This window comes from Desmodus rotundus, chromosome 6, assembly GCF_022682495.2.
Source record: "Desmodus rotundus isolate HL8 chromosome 6, HLdesRot8A.1, whole genome shotgun sequence".
NCBI classification, from domain to species: Eukaryota; Metazoa; Chordata; class Mammalia; order Chiroptera; family Phyllostomidae; genus Desmodus; species Desmodus rotundus.
In genome coordinates this window covers 3,663,892-3,681,232 of record NC_071392.1, presented here as the reverse complement: position 1 = coordinate 3,681,232, position 17,341 = coordinate 3,663,892, and the positions used below count along the sequence as shown (strand labels likewise).

At 49.8% G+C, this 17,341-nt stretch overlaps 1 protein-coding gene across 2 annotated transcripts in view; it reads left to right on the top strand.

The window, feature by feature from the left end:
- ZNF277 (zinc finger protein 277) overlaps positions 1 to 12,976 on the top strand; it is a 76,107-nt gene extending 63,131 nt beyond the window's left edge. For both annotated transcript variants that reach the window (XM_024563030.3, XM_045197352.2), the window contains exons 8-12: positions 2,097 to 2,164; positions 3,141 to 3,237; positions 10,268 to 10,310; positions 11,140 to 11,314; positions 12,676 to 12,976. In XM_024563030.3, the coding sequence (XP_024418798.2) occupies positions 2,097 to 2,164; positions 3,141 to 3,237; positions 10,268 to 10,310; positions 11,140 to 11,314; positions 12,676 to 12,940 (648 nt within the window). In that variant the 3' untranslated portion in view covers positions 12,941 to 12,976. The remainder of the gene's footprint in view (positions 1 to 2,096; positions 2,165 to 3,140; positions 3,238 to 10,267; positions 10,311 to 11,139; positions 11,315 to 12,675) is intronic.
- Positions 12,977 to 17,341: the final 4,365 nt, after the last annotated feature.

The following is a 17,341-nucleotide window of genomic DNA, read 5'->3' as shown; positions in this document are numbered from 1 at the left end:
CACCAATGGCCCATCCTTAAGTAACACCTTACGTTCCAGTCCAGCCAGACCAAGTAATGCATGAAAGATTTAATCCATCGCCAACAAGTTCAACTGATGAGGGACCTGTTGGCCGTGTGGGGGCCGTTCTTGGGGTGCGCGGTGAGGTGCGGATGCTTCGGGACTCTGGGGAGGGTGCGACAGAGTCCAAACGGACCATCTCCAACGGCGTCAGGAGAAATCTCGCACGTCTGGGTGACGCGACGCTTAGCTGACAGGTAATGACAGCTCCCAGACCCCTTCGGAAGCTGATGAATGGTAGACTTTCTTTTTGCCTCCAAGTCAAAATGGCCCTTGCAGCTCTCTGTTTTTAGTTGAATGAACACCTTCGAGAAAAAATGTTCCCAACTGCGCGTGAACTTGGTTGTGTGTTCTCCGAAGAACAGTAGGGAACCGGACAAGCGCCTTTATGGCAGAATGTGTGGGGCATGGCGAGGCCGCGGGAGAGGAGCAGACCCACCCAGTCATCTCGCAAAAACCTTTTGAGGTGGGGTCTAAATCGGCTGCAAATGTGTAGGCTTCCTTTGTTTCAATTCAGTTTTTAAAAAATACCCCCCAGAGCCCACTGTGTGCCAGGCGCTGGAGCATGACAGTGAGCGGAGGCCCTGTCTTCAGGGCCACTGGAGGGGAGGGGACAGGTGGCACGTGAGAAAGGAGAGAACAAAGTGATCCCCACAGTGGTCAGCGCTTGGAAGAAAAATCAGATGTCACAGGAATGGAGAAAGACGTGAAGGGGGCTGTGGTTTCAGGCACGTTGTCATGATGCTCCAGCAGGGCCTGCCTAGTGGGGCCTCGCAGGCACGTGAGCCAGCGTGGTTCTGGCAGGTGGTACGACTGGGCTGGGCCTCGCAGGCACGTGAGCGAGCGTGTTTGTGGCAGGTGGTGCCCCTAGCCGGGTCTCGCAGGCACGTGAGCGAGCGTGTTTTGGGCAGGTGATACGACTGGGCTGGGCCTCGCAGGCACGTGAGCCAGCGTGGTTCTGGCAGGTGGTACGACTGGGCTGGGCCTTGCAGGCACGTGAGCGAGCGTGTTTGTGGCAGGTGGTGCCCCTAGCCGGGTCTCGCAGGCACGTGAGCGAGCGTGTTTTGGGCAGGTGATACGACTGGGCTGGGCCTCGCAGGCACGTGAGCGAGCGTGTTTGTGGCAGGTGGTACGACTATGCTGGGCCTCGCAGGCACGGGAGCGAGCGTGTTTTGGGCAGGTGATATGACTGGGCTGGGCCTCGCAGGCACGTGAGCGAGCGTGTTTGTGGCAGGTGGTGCCCCTAGCCGGGTCTCGCAGGCACGTGAGCGAGCGTGTTTGTGGCAGGTGGTACGACTATGCTGGGCCTCGCAGGCACGGGAGCGAGCGTGTTTTGGGCAGGTGATAGGACTGGGCTGGGCCTCGAAGGCACGTGAGTGGGCGTGTTTCTGGCAGGTGATATAACTGGGCTGGGCCTCGCAGGCACGTGAGCGAGTATGTTGCAGGAGGGCAGATGCCACCAGGTTGGAGGAGCAGGCGGGTGTGAGTTTGCTGAGTTCACGGTCCTGCAGTGGGACCAGTGTCGCTGAAGCGCCCTGAGCAGAGGTGAGGAGGCGTGGCAGCCCGGGACCATGCCCAGCACGTGTGAGACGCCGGGGGCAGGTTCACACTAACAGGGAAGGGACGTGTCCTGAAGAAAGGTCACTGTGGCTGCTGCCTGGGAAATGGACCACTGGGGCCACTGAGAGTCCAGCGGAAAGAGTCTCAAAATCTCTATCGAGAAATATTGGTTAGTTTGTTTTTTTAATAACAAAGGCCCCCAGGAGAGTCTCACGGACACCCAGGGTTCAGAGGCGCGGGCTTACATTTGAGAGGCTAGACTCTGAGAGGGCCCTGCTGCTCCTCCCACGGAAGAGCATACTGGAAGCATCTCAGTCTGCACGCGTCCTTCCTCGTGTTCGAGCAGCAGTTATCAATGTGCCTTCCAGTGTCGTGCAGGCCTGCGGAGTGCGGGCTGGCTTGTTTGTCGTGTCTGTCCTCTCCCCTCCCCCAGCCGGACCCCCTATCTCTCTAATCCCTCTGTTTTTCCTACAAAGGAACTTGGAAAGTCATGGGAAGAAGTTCAGTCAGAAGATGACCGGGAGCTGATAGACCATCAGGAAGAGTAAGACTTGCCGATGCTACTAACTGATTAGTGTTTGAGGGCGGGGAACCAGTCCTTCAGTTGGGTGTCAAACGTCCCAAAAAGCCAGAGAAAGGAAAGCAAAGCCGCTCCATGGGCCATGCCTCCCTGCATGTAACGTGGTGGGAGCTACCGCAAACCAGTGCGTGGTCGGCCATGGGAGCCATTACCTGGACACGCAGGTAACACGTCACTCAGAGAAAAGTACCTTCCAGGGTGCCTTGCTGACCGGTTAGTCCCCAGACCTTGGAGTGATGTGATCTTTGGCCTCTGCGTGCTGACTGTCGGGAGCGGGGAAGGTGCCTGAGCTGAAGTTAACCTTGTCCTGTGTTCATCCCAGTGACGACTAACTTAAAGCATTCTCGGCTGGGCTCTCCTCCACCTAAAGGGCTCCCTGTTTCCAGTCTTCCTCTCGTTCTCTCCCGGAACTTCGATTTTCCTGTCTAGGAGCGACAAGCCGTTGTCGCTGTCTCAAAACCTAAATGTGAGGAGAGGAAGAAAGGGTTGATAAGGTGGGGGGCTGGGGAGCTCTTACATGCTTTGAGTTCTCTACCTGCCAGTCTGCCACCAGGTTTAACACTCGCCCCATTCACAATGACCACCTCTCCCGCGTGAGTATCGTGCGGGACACAGCACGAACCCCGCGATGCTGTTCCTGATAGCCTCCCGCCCACCCCTGGCCTGTCCCCTCTGCATATCCCACCTGCTCGGCTCAGACGCTGCGCCGCCTCCACAGCCAGGGGCTGCTCCGAAGGAGCAGAGGCAGGGAGATAGATGGCAGCACCCGGTCGCTCTTGCTGCTGTTCCCCTGGTGCTGCGGTGACGCGGCAGTCTGCCAGAGCGTCAGCACTGGGGGAGGGGGGCAGGGCTTCCTCGGAGGAGGGGGGCTAAGGGCCACGTGGGCCATGCCCTTTTAACAAAGGAACCCCCCACATCTGCCACTTTCTGTCTGACACAGGGACTGGTCTGACTGGGAGGAACAACCTGCCTCTGCCGTCTGTCTGTTTTGTGAAAAGCAAGCAGAAACGATCGAGAAATTGTGTATCCACATGAAGGTGAGATGCTTTTATTCATTCGAAGTTTGTTCAGTTCTGACGGAAAGGCCGGCCCTTATTGCAGCCGCATCCCATTATACTTCCAGCGCCTCCAGCGCACCCCATTCGTGAGTCCCACAGGCTCAGGGCCGTGGGCTGGGTCTGGGGGAGCCGCTGGGTGGGGTCTCGCACACCACTCTGCTGCCGACCACCTTGAGATGTTCCTGAGGTCCTTCTAGCTGGGAAAGTGGGCCCTGCAGCCGGGGGTGGTGCCACATCTGGACAGGCTCTGTTTGCAGTGCTTCTGCGCTGCCGACTCAGGAGAGCGCAGGGCAGGCTGGGGGTGTAGAGGGAGGAGGCGCAGGGGGTGGTCTCACTCCCTCAGTGACAGGGACTTGGAGAGGAGACATCTGAGAGGGTTCCCAGTGTGTGCCCCCCCATGCCGCTGGGGTGCTGTAATGGAGCTGGAAGCCAGCAGTTGGGAACCTGCTGTCAGTCACTCCCTACAGCCCCTGGGGAAGGGGAGGAGCCCGTGGCTCTGGACAGTCTTGCTGCTCAGGGCTGGAGGGCTGGTGATAGCAGGAAACCAAAGCAGATGACTGACATGCATCCCACCCACCTGTGCCACCCTGGAGCCCCGATGCTGTGTGACTCCCATCCTGCACCCGTCAGAAACTCAGCTCGTGCAGTGCGTGTGGGTGTGGGAGGCGTCCCTGTGGAAGCAGAGGCCCCGGCTCCCTGAGCCAGGCTGCCCTTAGTGTGTATGGTGTCCAGGGTGGGCATCTAGTTCCCAGCAATCTCTTATCCGAAATGGAGGGAGACTTGGCTCCCGCACTGTGTAGGGGTTCCCTCTGCGGCGTCCTTGCCCTCTGCTCAGTCACGTCCCCCATGGCTGCCGGGTGTCCCCGGTGGTCCTGCCAGTGGGGCCACACAGACTGCCTTCTGCGGTCAGGCGGCCTGTTCCCTGGGAACCTGTAAGTGTGTCCAGGGGATAGTCACAGGGAGGGAGCAGGCGGAACGAGCCTCTGCACTGTGAAACACGTTTCTGTGGGGGGTGTGGGATGGCGCGAGAACAGAAACCTGCCAGCTTGCACAGTGCGATCAGCAGCCTAAAACGGAAGCGGAGTTTGTGAAGTGGCCTCTGCTGTGGAGCACAGCCCCACCAGCCCAGATCCAGGCCCACAGGGCCACACGTCCCGGGCAGACAGGACGCCGAGGTCGGCCAGCGGTGGGCGTGCGCAGTGAACAGCAGCTCCAGGCCAGCACGACTCAGGCGCTCGGCGGGTGGACGTCGGGGGAGCGGTCAGGCTGCAGCAGGGTCCAGGGGTTCCTGAAAGGTGGGTAAGGCGTCGGCAATGGGAGACAGACGACATCACGCCTCAGAGGACAATGAAGCTCTGTTCCGTTTATTGCAAGTACAAATGGATTTTTATATTTTCCTTTTTGGCATAGATTAATATTTGCAAGTGTATAACATTAGTGAAGCAGAAACATCAATACAAAGGTAACCATGAAAAGTACGAAAGTTCCCATGGATATAATTATATTAAAGATTGTTTTGACCAAAGTTTCCATAGATTCAGTTAGTGAACAAAGATTATTTTAACTAGGAGAGTTATAAATCAGACGATTAGACATTTTCAGAAATTGTTCATAGGGCAAAAGTATACGGTAGATTGAGCAGAGGCAATAAGGCCTTTGTGATATCTAACTTAGCTATCTATTCTGTCTAAAATGTTTCTCTGTGTACTATAAACTTTAACTTCATAGTAACTGTTTCTATATGCTTAATAGCTAACCAGCTTTTCTTATTTCTATGGCTGTCTAATTGATATATATTCTTATTTAAGGTAAAGGAGGGGCTGTTCTCCACCAACTTTTAGACATTCAGGGGCTATTTCATTAGAGGGGATTATTTCTTAGGTTTATAAACTCATTGTTTAAACAATTTTGGGCATGATTCAGTAGTCTGGGGAGAACTAGTCCCTTCAGAAGTTCCCTCAAGGTTCGAGCCTCTTTCTCCTCATGGCCTGTTCTCATGGGATCAAGGTTCAAAGTAAGACCATGAATAATAACAAGGAAGTTACTAAGAGCAATCCCAGGGAAGTTACCGCCCCCCTTTGTATGCCACGTTCTCCTCCAGAAAGATGGATTCCTTGAATTCCCTCTTTCCACGTCCGGACCTTGTCAGACAACATGGTTGGAAGAGGACGTGGCATTTCCCCCTTTATTTTTTTAATTTGAGAGTTTCGAGTTCAGTGCTGACACTTCTGGTTGATGAGAGGATTATTCTGAAGAGGACTGGAAAAATAAGAATGATTATAATTACTGCAGTAATTCCTATATGAATTAAATTGGATCACCAAATAGTAGGGTTAACAGAATTTTGAATAGAAGTTAGAATATTTTTAGCTACATTATCATTAAAAAGAGAGGTTAGATGGGCATGGCTTAAACCTTTGATCTTAGTCTGTAGGGCTTGGATGTCAGGGCCTATATCAGTATTGTACCAAACTCCTTGTAAATGAGTCTTCACCTCGTCCCACGGATCTGAACTATTGTCATAGGGGTAGGGGTTACACAGACCCACTTAAATTGAGCATGGCATTTTGTGGTCATTTGGGTCTTAATATTTTGGACTTGGTTGCCTAAATATAGTGTCTTCTAGAGCATTAATTCTTGTTTCTAGTTTCTTACCTAATTTTTCTGGAATAGTTAAAGCTAAGGAAATATTATGAGATAGTTCATTAGCATGATAAGCAGTATGAACTTCCTGAACTAAGGCAGCAGTAGATAATGCAAGAGAAGTAATGATGCTTATCAATGCAGTGATTCCTAAAATCAATGCAGCAACAAAACGCTTGGGTCTAATTAATGCATCAAGTTTTTGCAGTATATATAGGCCTGGGTCATCAAACCATTCACCGTCTAATGAAACTGGGAGAAGTCTATGAGGAGGTTGATGGATTATGAGAAAAGTAGCTTGATTCTTAGGCAATCCAGAATTGATAGTTAATATACAATTGTTACAAGTGATATGAAATGACTTTCCTAACATGGTAATGTTAGGGTTTCCTACAAGTACAGCATGAGGAGTATTTACACAAGCACGGACCCCAAAGATTTCTGGGGTGTTCTTGGTTGGCCTATAGAATAAAATCATATTGGTAGCAGCAAGGAGTCTATATAAGTCTGGATATAGAGCAGTTCTATTATGGTGAGGAGAAATACTCTGATATATGGGGCCCACCCATCCGGGAGTAAACCAGCGTCCAAGAGATTCACCTTGAGTGAATATACTGCCATTAACCTGGAATCTGGCACTATTAAGAATATAACCTGTATAATTATATTCTGGGGAAGAGACTGAAAAGGCATAAATAGTTAGGTCGGTCCCTGCTGGAGTGTGAACAGCAGCATGAGGGAAACCACAAGCTAACCACTTAGGAAATCCGTTTTGCTTAATATTTTTCCAATATAAATTCTTTTCAAAATGTTTTGACAAGACTAATAAAAAATTAAAATCTGATATTAGATTTTTGGCAGTATCCTTATAGGAATGATATCCTAAAGTTACTAAGATTCAATGCCCAAATAGATCTATTGTTATTCCTATTTGGTGAATCGGTAATATAAGTTCTATAATTAATAGGTAAACACCCCAAGGGGAGGCATCCCAGTTGTTATGAAACAAAGGGGTGCATCATCAGAGAGTATCCCTCATAACTAAAATTAACTGTTTTATGAGGGACTAGAGTCTGAAATTCCTCCAAGAAGGTTAGTATTATTAGTATAAACCTTTAAATTATGTTCTCCCCAAGCTGTGGGGTGAAATAATGGAGGGTTAGGAATATATGCCCAATAAGATTGACTAGCCTCAATAGTAACTACCTTAGCAGATAGTAGAGCGATCATAGCTAGAAGAATAGCTTCTGGGGTCGGGTGATGGCCACCCAAAGTAACAACTTTAGTGGCTTCAGATGTCAGCTTGATTTGTCCCCACGTAGGAAGCTCAGCCCTCTGGGTGGTTTTTGCCTGGGGTGTGATGGGCTGCTGAGTAGAAGATGAGAGATGAAGCTTCGCAACTTCCGGAATCAGCGAATCTGGCCCATCCTTTTCTCTAGGCATCGATCAGGAACTGGGTACGGGAGTGGAGGCATCCTTTGCTTCTGGTGTAAGTGGGATGAGCCGATCCGGGATTCAAATGGGGGGGTCTGCATCCTGAGGGAAGATACAAGCATACCCTCGCCCCGATGTCAAATAGCACATCAGGACCTTTCCACTGTCCTGTTAGTAAATCTTTCCATTTAACCATTACCTGTATGTAGGCTGGTGAGGCCTCTAGGCAAGTTTTTATAAAATCTCCAATAGTACCAGTTCTTCTAACAGGCCTTAATAAGGCTTGGCATGTAGGGTTAGCATTTTCAAAGGCTAATTGTTTTAAAATTAATTCAGCAGCCTCAGGGTTAGTAATGGCTTTAGATACATTGTCCTCTAATTTAGCTAAAAATTCCTCATAAGACTCTTCTGGGCCCTGCTTTACATTGCTTAAGAAAGTTGTTTTGATATCTGAAGCCGGAAGCTGCCGCCAAGCTGTGACTGCTAATTTCAAAAACTCTTCTAAGGCCGTTCTTGGCAGGTGTAGCTGAGCCTGCGGTGAGTAAAATTCATCAGAGCCTGTCGGCATAGAAAGTGTTATTTTGTCTTGTGACTTCTTAAATCTCTTTGTGCGACCTGTTTAGCTCTATCTTCATAATCAGCCTTCCATAATAAATATTGGCCAGCAGATAAACATGATTTTGCTGTCTGTTGCCAATCAAAGGGTATCATCCACTCACTAGCAATAGAATCTACTAATTGCATGGTGTACGGAGAGGTAGGGCCAAAGTCTTTGACAGCCGATTTCAATTCTTTTACTAACTTGAATGGCAGGGGTTCCCATACAGGAGCTTCCTCAGAAGAGGATCCCCAAATCACTGGGAAACATCCTAAATTTCCTCCCTGTGTTCTAGCCTGCTTTATGGCTCCTAGAAAACCTACTTTAATTGGTACTCGTCTAATCTTCTATTATCTTTCCTTGGTGTGGGGCAGAAGCTCTTACAGCAAAGTTGAAAGGACTAAGATCATCATGATGATATCGTGCCACCGCCTCATCTAGTTCAGCCTGATAGTCGGGAGGCAGAACATCATCCTTTTCATCCTCCTCCTCAAATTCCTCAGGATCCTTTGTTCTCCACTGCCGGTGGAGGAGTGGGGGCAATAATGCTAGTATAACTCTTCTTTCTAGTCCCTGCGAACAGGGGCATAGATTCCTCTGTAACTTGTTTTGCTTAAACAAACAGCCTCATGGGTGGGGTCAAGGCTGTCTTTTAAAACATTCCACAGAGAGAGTGCATCTATTGGGACCTTCTCTGGTCCATATAGTGTATAATAAGTCTATATCTTTCCCTAGCTATTGCCAGGTATCAAGATTTAAAGTTCCTTCCTCCGGGAACCACGGGGCACATTCTTGAACAAAATGAAAAAATTCTCTGAGTTTGCCTAGTTGCTACATTAATTCCTCTTTTTCTTAACATATGCTTAGTAACATCTATGAACAGTCCTCTTTCTTTTGACTCAGTGTGTCCCATAGCCTCAGCTCTTAAATGATGAATGAATTCAATACAGAGCCCTCTTTTTCTGGACTCTGTATGGCACCTAGCTTCTTAAAAAGTTTTCAATTTCAATACCGAGCCCTCTTTCTTTAGGCTCAGTATGGCTCAAAACTTCTGAAAAAGGTTTTTAATTACTAAATGATTTCAATACAGAGCCTCTCCTTTTCTCTGGACTCTGTATGTCCTATTACTCGCCCATTTCGTACTTAGCCTATCCTGCTAAGGGGTCTGCAGCACCCAGACGGCGAGAGCCTTATCCTTACCGAAAATATATTTGGGGGTCTTACCTTCCGGTCCCTGTTCGGGGGCGCCACCTGCTGCGGTCCAGCCGCAGCGCAGGGTCCAGGGGTTCCTGAAAGGTGGGTAAGGCATCGGCAATGGGAGACAGACGACATCACGCCTCAGAGGACAGCGAAGCTCTGTTCCGTTTATTGCAAGTACAAATGGATTTTTATATTTTCCTTTTTGGCATAGATTAATATTTGCAAGTGTATAACATTAGTGAAGCAGAAACATCAATACAAAGGTAACCATGAAAAGTATGAAAGTTTCCATGGATATAATTATATTAAAGATTGTTTTTACCAAAGTTTCCATAGATTCAGTTATAGTGAACAAAGATTATTTTAACTAGGAGAGTTATAAATCAGACGATTAGACATTTTCAGAAATTGTTCATAGGGCAAAAGTATACGGTAGATTGAGCAGAGGCAATAAGGCCTTTGTGATATCTAACTTAGCTATCTTTTCTGTCTAAAATGTTTCTCTGTGTGTACTATAAACTTTAACTTCAATGTTTCTCTGTGTACTATAAACTTTAACTTCATAGTAACTGTTTCTATATGCTTTAATAGCTAACCAGCTTTTATTTCTATGGCTGTCTAATTGATATATATTCTTATTTAAGGTAAAGGAGGGGCTGTTCTCCACCAACTTTTAGACATTCAGGGGCTATTTCATTAGAGGGGATTATTTCTTACTCAGGTTTATAAACTCATCGTTTAAACAATTTTGGGCATGATTCAGTAGTCTGGGGAGAACTAGTTGTCCCTTCAGAAGTTCCCTCAAGGTTCGAGCCTCTTTCTCATGGGAATCAAGGTTCAAAGTAAGACCATGAATAATAACAAGGAAGTTACTAAGAGCAATCCCAGGGAAGTTACCGCCCCCCTTTGTATGCCACGTTCTCCTCCAGAAAGATGGATTCCTTGAATTCCCTCTTTCCACGTCCGGACCTTGTCAGACAACATGGTTGGAAGAGGACGTGGCAGCTTCTAAAGCAGGAGACGGTGAACCGGGACTGAGCTGGGCTGGGCTCACACTCCTGTGAGTGAGCTCTTTTTCACTTCAGTGAAAGATCCAACGTGTGTGCTCACCGCTACCTCCGTTCCTCCTTTCAGGGCGCGCACGAGTTCGATCTCCTCGAGATCAAGGCAGAACTTGGTAAGTTGGCGCAGGCGCTGCGCTTCTCTCCGCCTCCCGAAAGCACTTCGGTGCTCTGCGCCCCTGGGGCTCGCAGCCGCCATGAACTCGATTTCAAGTGCGGGCTTCAGTTTCATGTGGTCCTTCTTCCCCTTTCCAACATACACACATGCTCAAACAACACGCAAGTCAGTGGCTAAAATCCGCCAGAACGGCGGGCTGGAGATCACATCCTGCCCGTGCCACGGGGCCTCGGGTGAACAGAGCGTTCTGGGGAGCGGGCGACGCGGACAAAACTCCTGCGTTTTGGCCCCTGCAGAGGCACCCCACCGTCGATCTCGCTGTCCCGATGGCAGGGAGACTCGGGGCATTACAACATGAAGCACGGACTTGTTGAGGAAGTCAAGACCACCCACCCAAAGCCTGCTGTCCCCGTGTCAGTGCAGACTGCGGCGTGTGCCGGGCGCTCGCTGCTCCTGCACGCGTGTTTCTCTGTGGCGCATGTGGTGAGCTCAGCCGTCCACAGCGCAGGCTCTGGAGCCAACAGGCTCGTGCCATGCCCCGCCTGCCGCTCACTTGCCTCCCGTGAGACCTTGGACGGTGTCGCTACTACCTTGCGATGGGCTTCGTGGGGACGAAACTAGTCGTGGGTGGGAAGTGGTTAGAGCCGAGCTGGCACGGGAGCCCAGCCGCTGCCGGCTGGTACAGCTCGTGTCTTGTCATCACGCGCTGTGACTGGCTGCGTCTTCAGGCTGGCAGGCGAGGGGAAGTGGCTCTTGATAAAAATTGTAACCGTGCAAAAACGGGCCTGACCAGTTTTTGGCTGATTCTGTGCACTTCCATTTTTCAGGATTAAATTTCTATCAGCAAGTGAAGCTGGTCAACTTCATTCGGAGGCAGATCCACCAGGGTCTCTGTTACGGCTGCCACGCAAGGTTCCCCTCCAGAGCCGACCTGCAGGCCCACATGGAGGCGGCGAGGCACGCCTCCCTGCTTCCCCACGCGGCGACGTGGGACCAGCCGGAGTGAGTGCTGCTCGCGCACAGCTGTGCCCCGGGGCCCCGTTTTTCCCCCTTTGTTACGTGAGAGTAAATTAAAAAGAATCACGTGCTGATGGGAAACAGTGGAAACCTTCAAAACCTATTTTTAAAGTAATTCCCTGCCTTATAAATATATAACCGTTCCAGGTTTTTGAGATTTAGAGCTATCTATGTAGAGATGTAGAAATAGATTTTTAGATTATATTCTAACAATATTATAAGCATCTCTCCATATCTAATACACATCCGTTGGGTCGTTTTTAATGGGTGTCAAATACCCCACCCTCTGAATATATCCTAGTTTGTTAGATGCTTTTCATTCGTGTGACTAAGTGACACAGTGAATTGCCACGTGCCTGCATTTTCACTCCCCTGTCTACTTACACGTGCAGATAAACTCCTAGAGATGACGGCATCAGAGGGTGCGACGAGTAGGGCTTTGGGCATGTTTCACACGCTGGCACATTAAGCGTCAAGCAGCGGTCCACGGGTGCGTGCCTGCTGAGGTGTGGTCAGTCCCCCAGGTATCCTCGCCAGCCCAGCCTTCCGGGCTGGTTCTCATGTCACTCCCTCAGTTAGGCCAACCCCCTGTGGCTCCTTTGGAGGTCTCTCTGTTCTCAGGGAATGTTACATCTGGTCCCCCTAAAACTCTGGGCGAAAAGCTTGTTTTTCCTCTCTAAGACAAAAGGCTTTAGTTTTCCCACAAACCCCAGGTTTGTGGAGGCAGCGTCAGCCCTGGCTTGGTCAGCTGCCTTGTTCCTGTAATCCCTCCTTTGTGGGTTGAAATCTTGGGAGGCACCCCGCACGGACCGCAAAGTGTGGCCAGACAAGGAACCAGAATAGCACGCCAGAAGTCTCTGGAGCGCTCTGTTTTTGTGTGTTTGATCTGCTAGAATGAAGGAACCAGTACGATTAGGTTGGGAGAGAGCAGCGGTTTTCAGACACTGGAAGGAGCAGGTGTGAAGGAGGGAGTGCAGTTGAGCTTCGTTAGCCGAGGTGGGGGGAGAGCGGGCGGGTCAGAACTTAATGAGAGGGACGTCACTCTCAGCTCCGGGTGAGGGAGGTATTCTCTCGCCAGGGCTGCTGGAGACTGGAGCCGGCTCCTTTTAAGACAGCGAGTTTCTTATTACGGTAGATTACTAGCAAGGACACCAGCAAGACCAGTGTCAGCCAGCAAAGGTCACTGAGAGCCACTGGCAGCGGTCTCCCTTACAGCCTCCGCAAACTGCTGCTGGACAGCCGGCAGGGAGACCTGGAAGAAGTACAGTGAAGTGCACCTTGAGCCGCGGGAGCGTTTCCGGGTGACCGACACCTTGGTTACGCAGTCTCTCCGTGATTGTTTTCAGGTACTATTTTCCCACCTACGAAAATGACAGTCTGCTGTGCAAACTGCCTGACAGTGACAGCGACCTGCCGGCCCAGGAGCAGAAGGGAGGCGTCCCCGTCATCAGCGAGGACACGTCCAGACTGTGGGCCCTGAGACAGAGCAGTGTCCTGAACCAGCTGCTGCTCCCGGGGGGCCGGAGGGCGCTGCCCCAGGAGACAGGCGGGAAGGGTGGTGCAGGTGTGACCACCGGCAAAGGAGGAGCAGTCCTTGGCGAAATACTTTAAAAAATAAAGTTTGGTTTGTTTCTTCAAAAACGAAAATGAGGACCTCTTGTGTTTTGGCTCTAAAGTTTTATGTAATCCTCATAATTGATCATTTCAATGGACTCAATGGTCTGTGGTGTAGGGCATGCAAATGAGAGGAAGGAAATGTTCCGATTGTTTCCAAACCAGACTTCCACCAGTATTCAGTCTTCCCCGCAGGCTTTCTTCACCCAGCAAGTCGCAGAATTTGACAGTTGTGTGTGTTGTGCGCAACACCCGGGAAGCTGGGGACGCAGTGATGTGGGGAGGAGCCTGGCTGGAGTTCAGGCCGTGCACTGAGCGGGCAGGTTAGCGTTGCAGCTTGCCGCCTAGAGCTGCAGGCTCCCCGCAGAAACGGACGAGACACCCAGTAACCTCCCATTCCCCTAGTACGTGCATGCATAGTGCGTCCTGCTAGCAGATAGGAACCATGTCTTACAGGTGTGACCACGTTCCACTGTGACAGCTAACAAAATTCGGTTTCTCAATATCGCGTGTTCAGCTTTCCCTACTCCCACAAGTGTCTTTTTACAATATCAGTTTTAAGACATACTATATGCCTCCTGACAAGAGACAGGAGGGTAACATCACTTTTGAGGATTTCCCCCAGAAATGTGCACTGTGCGTATGATGAGGGAATGGCAATCTAAGCCAAGTTAGGGACAGTCTACAGAATAGCTGTTCACTCTTCTAAAGTCAAGGTCACGAAAAGGCGAAGACTGAACTGCTGCTCCAGACTAAAGAGGTACCACAGTGCGTGATCCTGGATTGGCTCCCAGACTGGGGAAAGGTGTTTTTCTTTGGGTATAGAAAGAAAAAGGTGGATTTTCTTCTGGGTTTTCAAGGGGCAGTTGAAAAACTTAAGGCCAGTAATAAATGTTATGATATTGGTGCTAATTTACAAATTTTGGTAATTTATCTGCAGAAGTAACACCAACCCTCTCCCACCAAGGGCATTAAACTGCAGCCACTGTTTGCTTAGTCTGCAGAAAGAGCCACCCACACCTCTGAAGTTTAGTCCGTTTCCTCCGAGAGCTACTGATAGTGGAGAGCCTCAGGATTAAACCAGGAGCTGCAGTTGAACTCTTAAGCCTTGATATTTTGAAAAGCTCAAGCACGTTTAATCCCTGCTGATAACAATTTGCAAGATTGAGTGGCACTGCAAGAATACTAATTCAAACTAAAAGCACTCAAATTGTAAGAGGATGCAGCCAGGGGGTCCCCCAAAGAAGAATTTGTAATGGGGTCCAGAACTCAAGTGTCCAGGAAATACTAAAAATATGGGATGTCCTCACCTACCCCCCCCCCACCCCCACAGGTCTAAACTGGGGAATGGGACACTAGGAGCAGAGCCATGAGAGCTGTTTTGCATAGCAACAGTTTTGCAAATAAGCTCAGGCATGGTCATTTAACATATCTATAATCTTTAACTGGTTTCATAGATATGTTAAGTAGCTGTGGCCAGGGTTTGAGCCAGGGGGATGGGAGTGACTTTCACCCAGGATATAACTGAGAGGCAACTCCCCTTGGTTACAGCGCCTGCGTGAGAGCTTGGAGATGATTGGCTCCACACCACGGGGACACGCCTGCCGGGATTTACTATGGCAGCCAAGAAAGGCTGGAAAAATGAGGGAATGCTGGCAGGTGTAACTGATCGAGGGAGGAGTTGGAAATGGGGCTGCATTGCCCTCCCTCCTCCCTCCCTGGCCCCTCCCATTTGTCCTCCTACCAGCTACCCTGAGCCTTAAAAACCTTTCTTGGTTAACTCCCCGGCATCTACTTCCCCTTCCTTTCCTAGTAGTTCCCAAATTATTGGGGAGTGGTGGGGGGGGATCCATCCCCCTCACTGAGCAGCAGCCATGCCACCTGGGATTCAAGGAGGAGGATCCCGGCAGGGTAAGAACTCCACTGCAGACGCGGGGCTGTGGGGAGCCCTACAGAGCAAGTCCACACCCACTGGGGTCGGGCTGATACAACAAGTAACGGTGAATGAAGCAGCCGAGATAAGGTAGACTCTCTCTTTCCTTGTGAAAAAAAGCCACAACCCCAGCACCTTTAGCCACCACGATGTATTTATTTCCCCTACGTAACCAATGCCCTGGAAGCCACGGGGAGCCTGGTCTTTTAGCATTAGCTCACCTCTGACTCCACGCTTGGTGACATTTCCTCTAGTAATAAACCTTTACTCTCTCCACTGCAAAAAGAAAGGGGCATGCACCGTGATGGCCGCCCAAACCATCCTGCACCCCTGAGGCAGAGGGAAACTGGCAGGGGACTCCCAGAGCAGAGCGAAGGCAAGAGAACGTCTGAGAAATGAGGCCAGAGCCCTCACCTTGACACAGCCCCCTCTAGACTTCCCGGCCACCCGAGGCTTTGCTGCTTAATCTCTGTAAGTGGGCTTCTCTCTTACAAATGGTGAACGCTTCCCGGCTAACACCGACAGTTTCCCGATGGGCGCAGAAGCAGGGCCCTCCAGTGGCCCCAGCTACATCTGCACACCTGTCCCACGCCACCACCCTGCGTGCCCGAGACTCCCCGGGCCACCAGGCCTCCTTCCCTTCCTGGAACAGGCCGCAAGGGCTCCCCTCCATGTTTTCACACATGTTGATCTCTGTATACTCTTGTCCCGCCCCTTACATTAACACCTCCTCGCCATCCAGGTCTCAATTTAACTATTTCCACATAATAGTCTGGTCCACCACATAGCTCTGCACCAACTTGTTTGCTGCCGCTGAGAATGAGGACACACTGAGAAACATACGCTAAAACAGATAAAACATACGCTATTTCACAGATAAAAGGTGGAGAATCGAAGAAGTTCAGAGAAGCTCTGACGGGGACTGTAGATCAACAGCACGTCACAGAAAACAGACACACTTAAAAAATGTGTTTCAGCCCTGGCCAGTGTGGCTCGGTTGGTTGGAGCCTCGTCCCATAGACTGGGGGGTTGCAGGTTCAATTCTCGGTCAGGGTGCGTATGAGAAGGCAACCAATCAATGTTTCTCACGTTGGTCCAGACTTAGTAAACACAGGCATTTTGTTAGGAGTAGAGGCTTTTCAGTCAAAAGGTCCTGGGTTCAAATCTTCACTCTAACATTTATTAGCGATGAGACTTAGAGTAAGTTAACTTTAACTTCTCAAAGCTACAATCTTCTGATTTGTAAAATGGGAAGAGTAATAGCTACCTCATATGTTTGTAAAACACTGCACATAGGAAAGGTGTTTCTTTTTTTTTAAATCCTCACCAGAGGATATGTTTTTATTGACTTTAGAGAGAGAGAAACATCGATCAGTTGCCCCCCTTACGTGACCTGACCAGGGACTGAACCCAAAACCTAGGTGTGTGCCCTGACCCGGAATTGAACCTGCCACCAACTGTGCCACCTGGCCAGGGCAGGAAAGTTTTAATGAAAATGAAAGCGGATTGATTTATTCTGGCAGCCTGTGGGCGGTATCAGGAACATCCCCAGGACAAGCTGAGCTGTCCCCAAGTCATCTTATAAAGGGCCTTTGTCCGAGCCTGACGCTCCCTTTTATCATGCCCCCCTTGTCTGTTCCTTCTCAAATTCTTTGCCTCTTCAAAGCCACCCTTGATATTCTTTGTAACTTGATGTCATCTGTATAAGAATATTCACAGATGTGGCACTCATCATACAAATCTATGAATATGTCCGAAACTTTTCCGAATAAAGTCTTTTAAAGAAGCCTGTTCACACAAACTGCTCCCAACATGCTCTGTGACTGTGTCACGTGAAACCTGCACCTGGGCCGTGAGTGTCGGCCCCCGTGCTTGAACCCCTCTCACGTGGACCACAGAGAGCTGCCGCTGACTCCAGGACGCAGGTGTCCGAGCCTGTTCAGAGTGAGCGTGGCACACTCTGTGCAGAAGAGCAGCCGTCAAGCACAGACAATGCTGGTCTGTTGGGGGTGGCGGGGGGAGCTGTTGTTTCCTAGCCAACTGTGACCTCGCTGCTGGGGTGATCCCGTGGCCAGGCCCTGGCCTGGGTCCTAGGGCCAAATCCCCAACTCCACCCCATAGATGAAAGCAGATGATCATAGAAACAAGGTAAAAAAAAAAAAAGTTCCTAAATAAATATTCATCGTTACTACTGGGAAAGAAATTCCAAGCCCGTGACCCGAGGTGCACAGCTCAGTGCCAACATCTTTGTAAGAAGGTGCTGGATCGGTGCCTCTGCTCCCTAGTGTGTTTGGAAATAATCACAGCACCTAGCTCATGGGGTGTCATAAGTAAGTGAGGTTATAGAGTTAAAGTACAGAACATAGTACCCACAATGTAACCCTATCAAAATGTCAACAGCATTGTTTCACAGAAATAAAAAAGAAAACATTCTCCTAAGACTCAAATGGCATCTCCAGGGACCC